This window comes from Strongylocentrotus purpuratus, unplaced genomic scaffold (assembly GCF_000002235.5).
Source record: "Strongylocentrotus purpuratus isolate Spur 01 unplaced genomic scaffold, Spur_5.0 spur5_scaffold_12, whole genome shotgun sequence".
Lineage (NCBI taxonomy): Eukaryota > Metazoa > Echinodermata > Echinoidea > Camarodonta > Strongylocentrotidae > Strongylocentrotus > Strongylocentrotus purpuratus.
Genome location: NW_022145597.1, coordinates 24,105,829 through 24,118,776, shown reverse-complemented (window position 1 = coordinate 24,118,776; position 12,948 = coordinate 24,105,829). Strand labels below are relative to the sequence as shown.

General features: G+C 36.9%; 1 protein-coding gene and 1 long non-coding RNA gene across 2 annotated transcripts; one reads left to right on the top strand and one right to left on the bottom strand.

The window, feature by feature from the left end:
• Positions 1-1,272: 1,272 nt before the first annotated feature.
• Positions 1,273-9,925, bottom strand: LOC115922718. Its single transcript, XM_030982189.1, has 3 exons — positions 9,560-9,925; positions 4,277-4,374; positions 1,273-3,457 (listed from the first exon to the last, which is right to left on the bottom strand). Exon 3 carries the CDS (start codon positions 3,063-3,065, stop codon positions 2,055-2,057), a length of 1,011 nt encoding a protein of 336 aa, XP_030838049.1. The 5' UTR covers positions 3,066-3,457; positions 4,277-4,374; positions 9,560-9,925; the 3' UTR covers positions 1,273-2,054.
• Positions 9,926-11,518: 1,593 nt separating this feature from the next.
• Positions 11,519-12,745, top strand: LOC115922876. Its single transcript, XR_004063646.1, has 2 exons — positions 11,519-11,712; positions 12,647-12,745. It is a non-coding gene; the product is annotated as an uncharacterized LOC115922876 (long non-coding RNA).
• Positions 12,746-12,948: the final 203 nt, after the last annotated feature.

Genomic DNA, 12,948 nt, shown 5'->3' with positions numbered 1-12,948 from the left:
GACGCACATAAACCTAGGTTTTTCTACAAACCTCCCTTGGGGGTTCGGGCCGGAGAGCTTAAGGGAAATGAGGGGGCGGAGGTGTTGAGCGACAGAGAAGGAGGAATGGCGTAATATATGCAATTTGCATTCTCACTATTGACATAAAAATTATTCATAACAGGTGAATGGAATCATTCGTATTGAGGCACTTCACAAAGACTTATGGATATGATATTTTAAAACATTACAAAAATGGCATAATGATATTGTGTTGAATAATCTTGTGTTGTCTCATTCAGTTCATATTCACCCCACCCCTAGAATATTTCCATAACAAAAATTATATTTAAAGGGCTCCAGAAATCAATACAAGATGAATACAGACGATGCTAAGTGTCAAAACATTTGATTGCTTGCAATCAATATGTGCCATGCCGATAGCTAGTTATTGTAGAACGCTCATTACAACTTAAGCGGGTTTCACACCGGGCCATACGTAGAGTTGCGTAGTGCTGCGTACCGACTATGCTTATCGTACCCTGCCCTACGCTGGTCTGCGTAACTATACGCTGAGGGACGCAAAGGGGTATGCGAGATGGACACAAAAAATAAATATGTTTATTTTTTTTCGCGTACTTTCGGCGTAGACATTAGACGCAGAAAGTACACATTTTTTACGCAATGCCTACGCAATAGTACGCTACCCTACGCCAGCCCGACGAAGCAGTAAGTTTATAAAGCGCCAATGCCCACACCCGCGGTTCCTACGAGCGACTATTGCATTTGTGCACGGCGCTGGCGCGCACAGTAAGCAAACGTACGCAACCGTAAGCAAACCTACGAGACCTTTACGCCAGGCCTACGTAAACGTATGCAACCCTACGCCTGTTTAAATATACACACTCACACGCGTAGGTACACCGATAGCATACGCTGTAGGTACGCAGTGCCTATGCACAGGGTACATAACCATACGCCATCGTACGCCAGCCTCAGCATAACCTACGCAGGTACTATGCCGAAGCAACATTTTTTCATGAATACGCAGCCTAATTTCGGCGTACTGGGTAAGGCACACTACGCATCTATACGCAGATCCGGTGTGAAAATGGCTCTATATGTACATTTAAAAACATGAATAATAAAAGGAAAACAGGACAGGAGACAACTTTCACATTCAATTTGATTTTTGAATTTATTGAAATAACATCGTCACAAGGTATTTCGACATTTTGTAACAGATAGTTAATAAGCAAAAAGAAATCCCAGTAGTTCTTATTTTTTATTTTTGGGGGATAAAGTACTTTATATTTTCATAATCTCATTACTTCAACATGAAAATATTCATACCTTCAAAATATTGCCTAGAATGGCCCTGCAAAATCAATAACACACATAAACATGTTCATTACACAAACAGTGTAATATATTATGAATGAGAAATTGCACAACTAAGACATACTGAAAGGTACTTGTGATTTATATGCTCAAAACCATCATTAGGTGGCATTTTGGACAAAGAAGCAAACCTTAAAATGGGGAAGTTAATTTTGTTTTAAAGATTAAAAATTCATTTTATTAAGCATCACATGATGTTTAAGTGGGCTCTATTAGAATAAGCTACAAGTTTTATAATCTTCGGAAAGCTCGGAATGTCTAGAAAATACACCCACAAACATGGAATCCTGCAGGGATTTGTTGTGGTTTTGACTTTTGAGAACAGAATGACAATGGTCTCCTTATAGTAAGAACTCAAGACTTGTTCACATATACATTTATGACGCAGTAAACTGGTTTATTTTTCTATGAAAGCATAGTATACATTTCGGGCCAATTTTTCTTGCGTGCAGCGTTTTTGGTTCATTCCAATTAATTTATCCATTAGCATATTTAACTCCTTATTTATTTGGTATTATTTCAATGACATTTTAAAACATTCAAGGAAAATAGGGACCGTGCAGGTAGGGCCGGCCGGATCCAGTTGGGGTACTTAAAAAGATTTTAAAAATACATTAAATAATAAGGAGAGGCTCGGGCTGTTTGCACCCCTAAACTAACTCCTGTTCGCCTGCCTAAAGTTTCACTTCTACAGTTGGTACGTTCGTGTAATCATTTCTTTGTTTATCTATTATATTTCTATGTTTCGTGATTTTACAAATCTTTCGAAACGTTGCCGTAAGAACTACGCACAGGGCAACGATTGTCATAACCAAAAGCACGAAAACGGCCCGATGCAGTGAAATGTATGCGTTGTTCTTAACAGGTATTTCCGTAATACTTTCATATACAGGTGATAATGTGGCGATAGTAGGGAAAGAAATGTTATCTTCGTTAGGACTTTGGGATGATGTTGAATCTTGCTGAGGCGCGGCGCAAGGATCTATGATGATGGTTCCATTGTGTAAGGGATCCCATACAAAGTCATTACATGTGCATCTGTCGATTGGTTGATCTTGAAGAGAAGCACAGCAGTAGGAAGTTTGAGAATACCTGACCCAGATAGTCTGTTGTAGAATATCCCCAACCTCCGTAGGTGTGGTCACTGGGGGCAGCCGAATTCCATTTTGATAGCAAGCAATCTGTCCTGGCATACTCCCCGCAGGAGCCTTGCACAGCATGGAGCCAAAGTCATCGCCAACATCCTCCTCTCCCCACTCGCAAGACGCCTTACCCGGCGGATAATCAACTCTCAAACCAATCCTTGGGTCCTCTAGAATATTTCCATTACTGTCATATGCAGTGAGAATATATCCGCCTTCATCAGACCTTAGGACAGGGTTGATTTTAAGTTGGAGAAGACAGTTGCTGCTCTCAGTTTCACTTTGAAACGAAAGTTCTCGATGCTCGGGCAATGACACTGACTCTGGATTAGCTGAATCGTAAAATGGAGTTATGTATCCATTTCGTAAAGTCACGCGTGCGTTAGCACAAGGGTAACTAAAATTAAGTTGTGTATAATCCCCTTCAACAACAGTTGTAATTGTAATTTCACCCCTTGTGAATGCGAGTAAACTAAGCAAAATTATGAAAACACCCATTTTATGGAAAGTTCCTGGAGACTTGTTTAAAAAAAAACTGTTCATGACTGACGAAGAGATTGACTTTCACTGTGAAATTGCCCAAATGTAAACGGTCGATATATTTAGCATTAAGTCTTCTCATCAAATCAGGGAATATTATTTTGCTTCACAAATGTATGAAATTGGAAAGTGATCTCGTCCCTCTTCGCGGTTGATCTTCTTCAACTTTGCTTGGAATCCAACATCTGGTACAAATTTCTTTCCGATGACGAAATGAAGATAACAAGCTCCATCTGCAACTTTCTATCACAAAAGCCCAAGCATTGAGACGATGGTATATTCACTCAGTTACCAAATGTTAGTCATGAAGAATCCTGCTTTGCAATAGCAGTATTTCGTTTAGATTTTCATGTCGTTTGTGTTGACTCATGAAAACAACGTATCATGTTTCAAATCTGAAATGAAAAGTGTAAACATTATTTTCTGTTAGATATTTGAAAAGAAATTTCATTAGAAATTATGCCAATAAGAATCGCAAAAAAAACGACATTATATTCTTATATCACTCCCAATTATATTGAATTTTTTATGGCGAATAATACTCGTAAAAGTCTCTATGCGCTTTAATGATGAAAACTGTTCCTAGACAACGATATGCGGTTGCAAATATACTATGTTCATTGAAATGTATCATACCATGGACCTACCATAATCATACTACAGTCTACATTACAGAAAAATGGGAATTCCCACGATCTACATGCAGATAACAAGTATGATAGACAATTAGCATATCGATATAGTTCGGTCAGTAAAAATTGACTAAATGATGACAACAATGAACTAGCTAGCTATCACAGAGCAAATAGTTTCATGAAGGAACAATTATTCTGATATTTTCAACTAATTTCAATTTACCAAACTCAATTAACATAAATGATAGAAGTTAATAAAGTATTGGAAATTAAGATTGTTTGCTTTGTTTAATAGAATAGCCAATTTAAACTGCTTTGATTTATACTTCGTCGTAATATTTAATTTTATTTAATTATTTTAAATTTTCAGTTCGGAATACATCAGTAGGCCTATACACCAAAACATACATGAACAAAAATTAACTTACTATAAACAGAACTGGCCAGGGCTCCAAGATAGGCGAAGCTTGATGCCTTGTGAGCCCTGACATTTAATATTCCTACACTGTACGACATTGTTATATATATGTATGTTTATCTTTTTTCGAGAATAATTATGTAATTATGACGAGTACATACCAATCAAGCTTTAAGCACGCACATCTGAGCACGACGATGATAGATGAAAGTTAAAATTTGATCAGTTGATTTTCAGCACTTGCTTCTCACCTTTAGAACTATAAAAGAGAAGGGAAACATTCCGATAAAAATTGATGTTATGTCAATAAGTCTTTATAAGGTGTCATCTCTTCGGTTCCAAGCTCGTGCTTGCTTTCAAGCTTATGCAGATTATCCTAACGAACATATCGTGAACAATCAGCTTGAACCTGATTGCTTGATAACGTATAAGTAGGGGCAGCGGAGCGCCTTCCAAACTGGGTGGGGGGGGGGGGGACACCAACAAAAACGAGAACTTTCTGGAAAAAAGAGCACCTACAAAGCGAAAATATATAATATTTTGGACATTGTTATATACCTCTACATTGTGATTACATTATCAGGGATGGTTTCAATATCTATTTCTCTTTATACATCATACAATATTTTGTTTAAGCATCATACTTTGCAGTTGGGTGGATATTCTTTGCGAACGAGGAAAATTTGCAAGATTTGTGAGGTCGCAGTGCAAAAATGTACATCTTATAACGAGGAAAAAACAACCCTCATAACAGAAGACTGGAAAGAACTTTGATAAGTAAAACAATTATATTATCTTCTATAAATGAGGACTAGCGTAGCGAGCCAGCCTTGGGTGAAATTAAATGAAAAGCTGCTCTTAGTCGCTTTAAAATTTAAATTGGGAGTACATTTTATGGTAAAAGGAAAGGGGACATTTATTTAATGGGAAAATGACAATTTTCGAAAAGAAAAAGAGCACGATACACAAAAAAGGTGAATTATCTGAGGTAAAAAATTGGGCACTTCTCGTACCTGATATGCACTTATAAGAATGGAAAGGGGACGTATAAAGGAAAAGAGACCTTGTCAAAATATGAGGGGCACCTCTCAAATTTGATAAAGAGGCAATTATAAGAAGTGAAGGGCACTTATCAGATCTGTTAAGGGGCACTTCTTGTACCTGAAAAGGGACACTCACCATAGATAAAAAGGGCACTAATGTGAACGAAAGGGCGGCACTTATCAGAGATGAAAAAGGGCCCTTATTTTAAAGTTTAGGAGTGCACCTCTTAAAATTAATTGAGGCATTTATCATAAATGTGAGAAGGGGCATTTATGTGGAGGGGATAGGGCTCTATTAAAAACAGGGAGTTAATCAGAAGGAATAAAGACACTTATTGAAAAGAAAAGGGGAGGAGGTGTCAAATTTAGAAGAGCATTCAATGTTAAAGCAAAATCATCTATGTTTGATAAAAGTCGGTTCAGAGACGGTTGAAATACCCATAAATATAACCATTTCTAATATTTGTGGGGTCCCACAAATATTCCATAATTTTGAACCAGTCGTATAAACGAGAAGGCGCCTTATATGTTTAATCCCAGCCAATGCCAATTTTGCTTTTTTGTTGTTGGCCTTTTCGTGTTGGTTATAATAAGCACAGCCAGCCGGCCTGTGTATTGTTCATTTTTCGTGCACATTCTGCCCTATTAATATTCTTCTTCTGATTCCTCTCTATCGTCCGGAAATCACGTTCGTTTTGCACGTAGTGCTTGTTATTGCAATGACGATCTTCGTCATTGCTTTGTTTTCGTTCACATTCTTCCCTATAAATATTCTTCTTCTTCTTTTTCTTCTTCTTCTTCTCCTTATTGTTGTCAGGAAATCCCATTCGTTTTGCACGTAGTGCTTGGTATCACTAGTTAGGCCCTTTCTCATATCCTTTTCCTTTCAAATTTCGTTAACGTAATCTCAATATATCTAATCTAGGTTACCTATTTATCGTTTTCCGAAATCACTCATGCGTAACCGCCCAGGCGCCATTTTGTTCGTTTCTGGTCCTAGATACTTCAAACTTCTAAGAAATTACGAACTTGCCTTTTCCGTCTCGTCTCAATTTATTGCAGTATCTATATCTCATAATTGCACATTATAGAGCTATGCTAAATTTCACGCTCTAATGGCTATGTAAAAAATAAATAGCGCCCTCTAAAGTTGTAGGAATTGGCTTTCTTTCTGTGGCCGTAGATCCACCGTGTCTTGGCAAACCCATACCCTTTTTGGTTTAGATACTTGAAGATATATGTCTTTTCCAGCCAAATACAAAAACATAATAACGCTGACCGACTTTGTGAAAATTCCCCTCCAAATTCAGGGGCGCGCCTTATGGCCCATGTTGGTGTCGAGGGGGTGGAGCCCCCGAAAGCTCAGGGGTTTTAGGCATAACATTACCGTCAGGTAAGCATCGAGGGGGCGGCCTTACGGCCCTTGTAGTAGTAGTAGTAGTAGTATTTATTTCCGTATAAAAAACATAGTAACAATGCATAAAATACGGTGGATAGCCCACATTCAGCTAACCCGACATGGGAAAGCTGGTCTTCCGTGGGGTCCGGAACAATTACATAAACAAAACATTACATAAATACATATATGAACAACAGTAAAAACACTTTGAAAAAAAGAAGTAGTATAAAATAAAGGGGAAAAAGGAGAAGAAAAAACATTTCATAAAAAACAAGTAATCATTAAAGATAAGGAGGGGGGACCATGTGCTACTGTAACAGTTCTACAATCTTAGATTTGAATGTATTAACACTAGGGGAAGATTTGATATGAGGAGGAAGTGTGTTGTAGGCCTTTGCGTTTCTATACTTGAATGATCTTTTGAGGTAATTTGTTCTAGGTTTGGGTAATTTTATTTGAGCTCCAATTCGGGAAGGGTAGGAATATTAATGTGTTCTCAACTCAAATTCATTTCTTAAATACTCGGGGGTTAGATTATTCATAATTTTATACATCAGAACAAGGGAATGATGATTTCTTCTTTTGTCCAAGAGTTGCCAATTAAGAGCGTTATGCATTTCCAAAACAGAGACATGAGATTCAGGTTTTATTTTAAGTATAATACGGCCTGCCCTATTTTGCAATTTTTGAAGGCGATCTGTATATTTACTGAAAGCTGCACTGTATATAACATCGCCATAATCAAAATACAGAAGGATCAGTGAGCTATTATATATATTAATTTCAGTACCGATTCACCTAGGAATCGCCTTAGTCTTCCTAGAAAGCCTACCATTTGACCAATTTTCTTCAACATATTGTCTATATGTAAATTCCAGTTTAACTTTTCATCAACTAAGACGCCAAGGTACTTGACATGATGAACTTGATCTATGGAGATTTCATTCAATGAAACTCGGAGGACATTCTTTTTAGATATCCAAGTGGTTGCTTCCAATGAGCATACAAACTGTTTTTTGAAAGTTGACACTTAATATGTTTTGGCACATCCAGTAATACATATTTCCTAGGTCTGAGTTTAAAGCTAATTCAATTCTATCTATGGAAGGATGTGAGAAATATAAAACAATATCATCAGCATACAACTGAACTTGACAGGTTTTTATACATTTTACTAAATCATTTATATATACGATGAAGAGCAGTGGCCCTAGAAGGGAACCTTGGGGCACACCACACTCAATAACTGATTCGAAAGAAAGCTCTGCATTAAAGGGATCGTTTAACAATTTTAAATCTGAGATACACGACCCTACGTGTTATCAGTGTCTGTGATATGGTGAAATATTGAAGCCCTAAAAAAATTGAGCTTCAAAATGATCAAGAAGTGCCTCAAAAAAGTAAAAATCTTTGAGTGACCGGTTTTACCATACTCGTTTTCCCCAATAGACTGTATTGTTATGAAAACCGTCAGACGAACGGTTTTCAAAATTTGTAATTCCAATCATAAATATCTTGCTAATCAGACAGGCGATCGGCTTGTAAAAGTCATGAGGTTCCAGACTGACCTAAAGGTTTATAATTATCATTGCGTCATGAGCTAAATCCAGAATTTTGTTTCAGAATCTGAGACAAAGTTACCGGACCCCTACTAAGTGTCCTACTGACTCTGTCTGACATGTAGCTTTTAAACCATGAACACGGAGTGCCAGAAATTCCGATGCTATTGAATTTCTTAATAACAATATCACAATTCTCATGTAGAAACTCCAAAAGTTGCCTTTGGACAACCCGTTCCAGTATTTTAGATACGCAGGGCAAAATTGAGATGGGCCGATAATTTGAAGGAGAGCTCTTATCGCCACTTTTGTGAATTGGGATAATCTTGGACCTTTCCCATTGTTGAGGAAATTTACCGCTCAACAAAGAGCGGTTGATCAGGTTGGCAATATCTTGGTAGCACATGCTTTCAAAACAAAAAACTGATATTTTATTTACACCTACAGATTTAGTATTTTTCAATTTGTTTATAACTCCAAACACATCATTTTCGGTTACAGGCGTAAACTAAAAACTCTTAATTAATGGTATATTGTTTTCTATAAGGAGAGGCGTATCAGGAATTTCTTTTGCTAAATTACTTCCTACTTCAGCAAAGAAGGTATTGAAAAGATTAGCAGTATCAACATTACTTTCTGAATTAAGCGCAACTATTGGAGTGTCACGTTTCTTATTTGGAATGATAGATTTTAATGTCTTCCAAGTTTGTTTTGGATTAGCACTAGAAAGTGAGAATTTATCAGAGTAGTATTTTCTCTTTGCTTTTCTTACATCAGTAGGAACTTTATTAGGTAGTACTCTATATTCACACATGAGTTTTTCATCTTTAAGTTTACACGCTCTCCCTTTCAGTTTGTCACGCTTTATCATGAGTTTATAAATACCTGCATTTATCCACGGAGAGCCCCTAGTACTTATTCTTTTTGAACGATATGGCATGTGTTTGTCAACAACTTGTAACAACAGATTTTGCCATAATTCAACAACTTCGTCAATAGAATCGCACTGATTTATAAACTCACATTTCTGGTTGCGAATATCATTTCTAAACTCATTACCATCAAGTTTGCTGCAACTTCTGAAGTTAATAAAGATGGGGTGTGATGAAACATTGGCATTCCAAATTAAAAAGCTGATGGAAGGTCCAGGGGGCAGAGTCCCAGGAAGTTTAGGGATTTGAGTCGTTTAATTACGGTCAGATGTGCATATTTTGATATCTATTTTGTGACACTGGCAGGACACTATTGGCGTGGGGTCAAGGGGGGGGGGGGATCCGCGCCTGAGTCCACCTTCTTATCATTCTCACAATACTAATAACATTTAGTGAACTTGTTTATGAAACATATACATGGATTGTAAGTAACTCTATTCCGATGAGCTTATAATGCGGCTATTGCTTGATCAACTAAATTTAGAGGTCAAAAATGAAATATTATACTCACTGTTTGCCTAGATCCTGCTAAATGCGAAATAAATCGTGGTATAAGACGTCGAATAATCTTCTCAGAAATAGTAATCCAATTAAAGCCGAGCTGAAAGGATTCACATATAATCTTACACAGTTCAAATAAAAGTAACTGACAACAAGTGACATGGTGTCTTCTAGAATGTTTTTACAAAGGCGTTTACAATGTCTTTTTCGCAAGATTAGAGGAGAGTTTGTCTCTGTGTTATAAATCCGGTTTGCAGATGCCGCAACATGCAGTATTTTGAAGAAAATGATCTAGAAATCAATCTATTGCAGATTCTCTTTGCACAAATGTGCCTCGTTGATTCAGATTTTGATGTAGAAGTGACGGATAACCCGTATGAAATGAAATCGTTGGCTCAATCGGTAAGGTCAGCGTAAAACAATCTTAGAGTTCATCAGTTGTGGGTTCAAGTCTCAGTTTATTCAGTTTTTTTGCCTTTATGAATAGTGAGGCAAAGCAATAAAAAATCAAAGTCTAATTGTTTGTGACCTCTTTCCAAGCTGCTAATGACGTAGAACATAATCAGCCATTGAGCAGAACGGAAATATAAGAAATTGTAAACCTGTTTGGGAATAAAAATCTAATTGTTTGTGACCTCTTTCCAAGCTGCTAATGACGTAGAACACTGTTTGGGAATAAAAGTCTAATTGTTTGTGACCTCTTGCCAAGCTGCTAATGACGTAGAACACTGTTTGGGAATAAAAGTCTAATTGTTTGTGACCTCATTCCAAGCTGCTAATGACGTAGAACACTGTTTGGGAATAAAAGTCTAATTGTTTGTGACCTCATTCCAAGCTGCTAATGACGTAGAACATATCAGCCATTAAGAAGAACGGAAATATAAGAAATTGCAAACCTGTTTGGGAATAAAAATCTAATTGTTTGTGACCTCCTGCCAAGCTGCTAATGACGTAGAACACTGTTTGGGAATAAAAGTCCAATGGTTTGTGACCTCATTCCAAGCTGCTAATGACGTAGAACATATCAGCCATTAAGAAGAACGGAAATATAAGAAATTGCAAACCTGTTTGGGAATAAAAATTTCGCGCCCGGGCACCGACCTAATCGCTGGGCGATGCCTAATTCCAGCAGCGACCGAGCAGGCTACTGATCTGTCGGTCGCTGCTCTGATTTGTGACCATAGCTTTAATCGAATTATGTTATTATTATGAAAAAGAATGATATTCTGAAGAGTTCTTTGTATTGTATTGTATTGGGGGGTAAGAGGACATTTTTTTCTTCTTTTGGTCCCAACAACTTCGCAACGACTCAGCTTACCGCTGAATAAGCAGCCGGGGTGGGGGGGGGGGGGGGGGGGGGGGGGGGGGGTAAGAGGACATTTTTTGTTTTTGTCCCAAAAATTTCGCAACAACTCAGCTTACCGCCGAATAAGCGGGGGGGGGGTAAGAGGAAATATTTTGTGTGTGTGTGTGTTATATTAAAAAAAAAACATCGCTTCGAGGGGTCATTTTATAGGATTTTGTGAAAGAAACGTTATAATTTTGTACTTTCTAATCTTCATTCGTTGCTGTCAGCTGTGTGACAATTTTGTAAGCGAAGCATATTTTTTTGAGGCCGCCATCCTTGTCAAGCTTTGCTTACGATTGCGGTCTCCTGCACTTTTCCAACAGAATAGTTCGGATAATACTTTAAATTTATGATAATATGTTATGGAAATAATAAGTTTCGTTATTGTATGTACATATATTATGTAAAAAAACATTTTGACATGAAGAAATTATTGTTTGTTTATGTTGTATTATACCTTACATGTATATTATGTTCTTTGTTATTCAGTTATATTTTATTTGGAAAAAATGCAGAAATAAAATTTTAAAAATATATAATGATATACAGTAAATATATTGTTTCGTTGATCGAAACTTATTTCTAGTGGATTTGCTGATATTTACTCTTTTCTTGTTCATTGAAAGATACCATAGATTTTTCGGTTTACGGCCGTTTATAGGTGGCTAATTTTAGCTTCGAAACATGTCAGAAAACCCGAGGCACAAGTTTCGACCGAAGGCTTGAAATTTCAACCGTATGTGCAGATTTCGTCAAGCTAGAAGTTTGGCCGACTCTCATTATGTTTAAGAAAGTTTATAGTTCCTGCCCAAGAAGTAAGTTTGCTTTAATATTAGGTTTAATGACTTTATGAACAAATTACTAAAATGTGAAACGAAAAGTGAATTCTCGTGGTTTATGTTCATTTGCATTTAATTTGCATATTTCCTGTCGCTGCAGTAAGATATAAGAATGCGACAAGTTTCGTGGGAAAAAATGAGATATGAAAACAAAATATAATCCTTATAATGGAAAAGGGTATGAAAGGAAATAACTATCGAGATGAGGTCAAGCTGTTTTTATTAATAATTCTTCAAGAATTTAATGTTACTTTCCTGTGTTTAAAAGGAGGTGCAATTTACATAGGTTTTGAGCATGAAACCAAAACTGAAGTTAGCACATCAATTTGTTGCATTGTTTACATCAATGAGTGTTTTTGTCAGGGGCTTGTTTATGAAAGCTTATAAATCTGTACAACAATTATTAATGGAGAAATCAAAAAGGCATGAGGGATTTATATGTTAACTGAGTGTCTGAAATGAATCAAACTGGGCTAGGTTATTTTAACTTGGTTAGAGAAAAGTTATGCAAGAGTTGTGATGTGCATAATAATATTGCAAGTTGAATTTTGCTCAAGTTGAACTTGATATACATGGCTTGAGATTTATTTTCCAATACAAAAGGATTACTGGAGTAGTTTACACTTTCATATTTGCAAGGTAATTATTGCAGATATTTCATGAAGATAATTATGATTTAGACTACATATGTATCTGATGACTAGTGGTCATGATGCAAGATAAGATACAACAATTATTATTCAATAATGACACAGAGAGACATGTTTTGATAGTTCAGTCAAGTTTATTATTTATATAAGAAGTACAATTCAGAGCTTCATAGTCTAGACAAATATGTATTCAGTGTTAATCAAGGTACTGAAGGTACATGTCTAATTTCCGGTTCAATTTGTTTGTTCTTTTTATGCAGATTGAATTATATATTCTTCAACATCTGAACTGCGTTGTTCGACGACATTTGACTCACATCGTTGGTCATTTGATTAAAGTACAAATCAACGCCATAATACAATTTCGTGCAGAGAGTCGTCTTTTTGTTCTCAGCAAACCATATATCATACCAACAAAATTGCAGGGGGTGCTGTGCCCCCCCCCCCCTGGAAAAATTCCGGGGGTGCTGCAGCACCCCCGCTTCCCAGGGCCATGCATAGACCTGGATTCTCTAAAACAAAAGAGAGACACACAAAAGAGTGACTTTGTCTGGAAAGCACA

Bases quoted from the DNA above. Each gene is read 5' to 3' on its own strand.
- LOC115922718 (XM_030982189.1), bottom strand. From the start codon at position 3,065: ATGAACAGTTTTTTTTTAAACAAGTCTCCAGGAACTTTCCATAAAATG.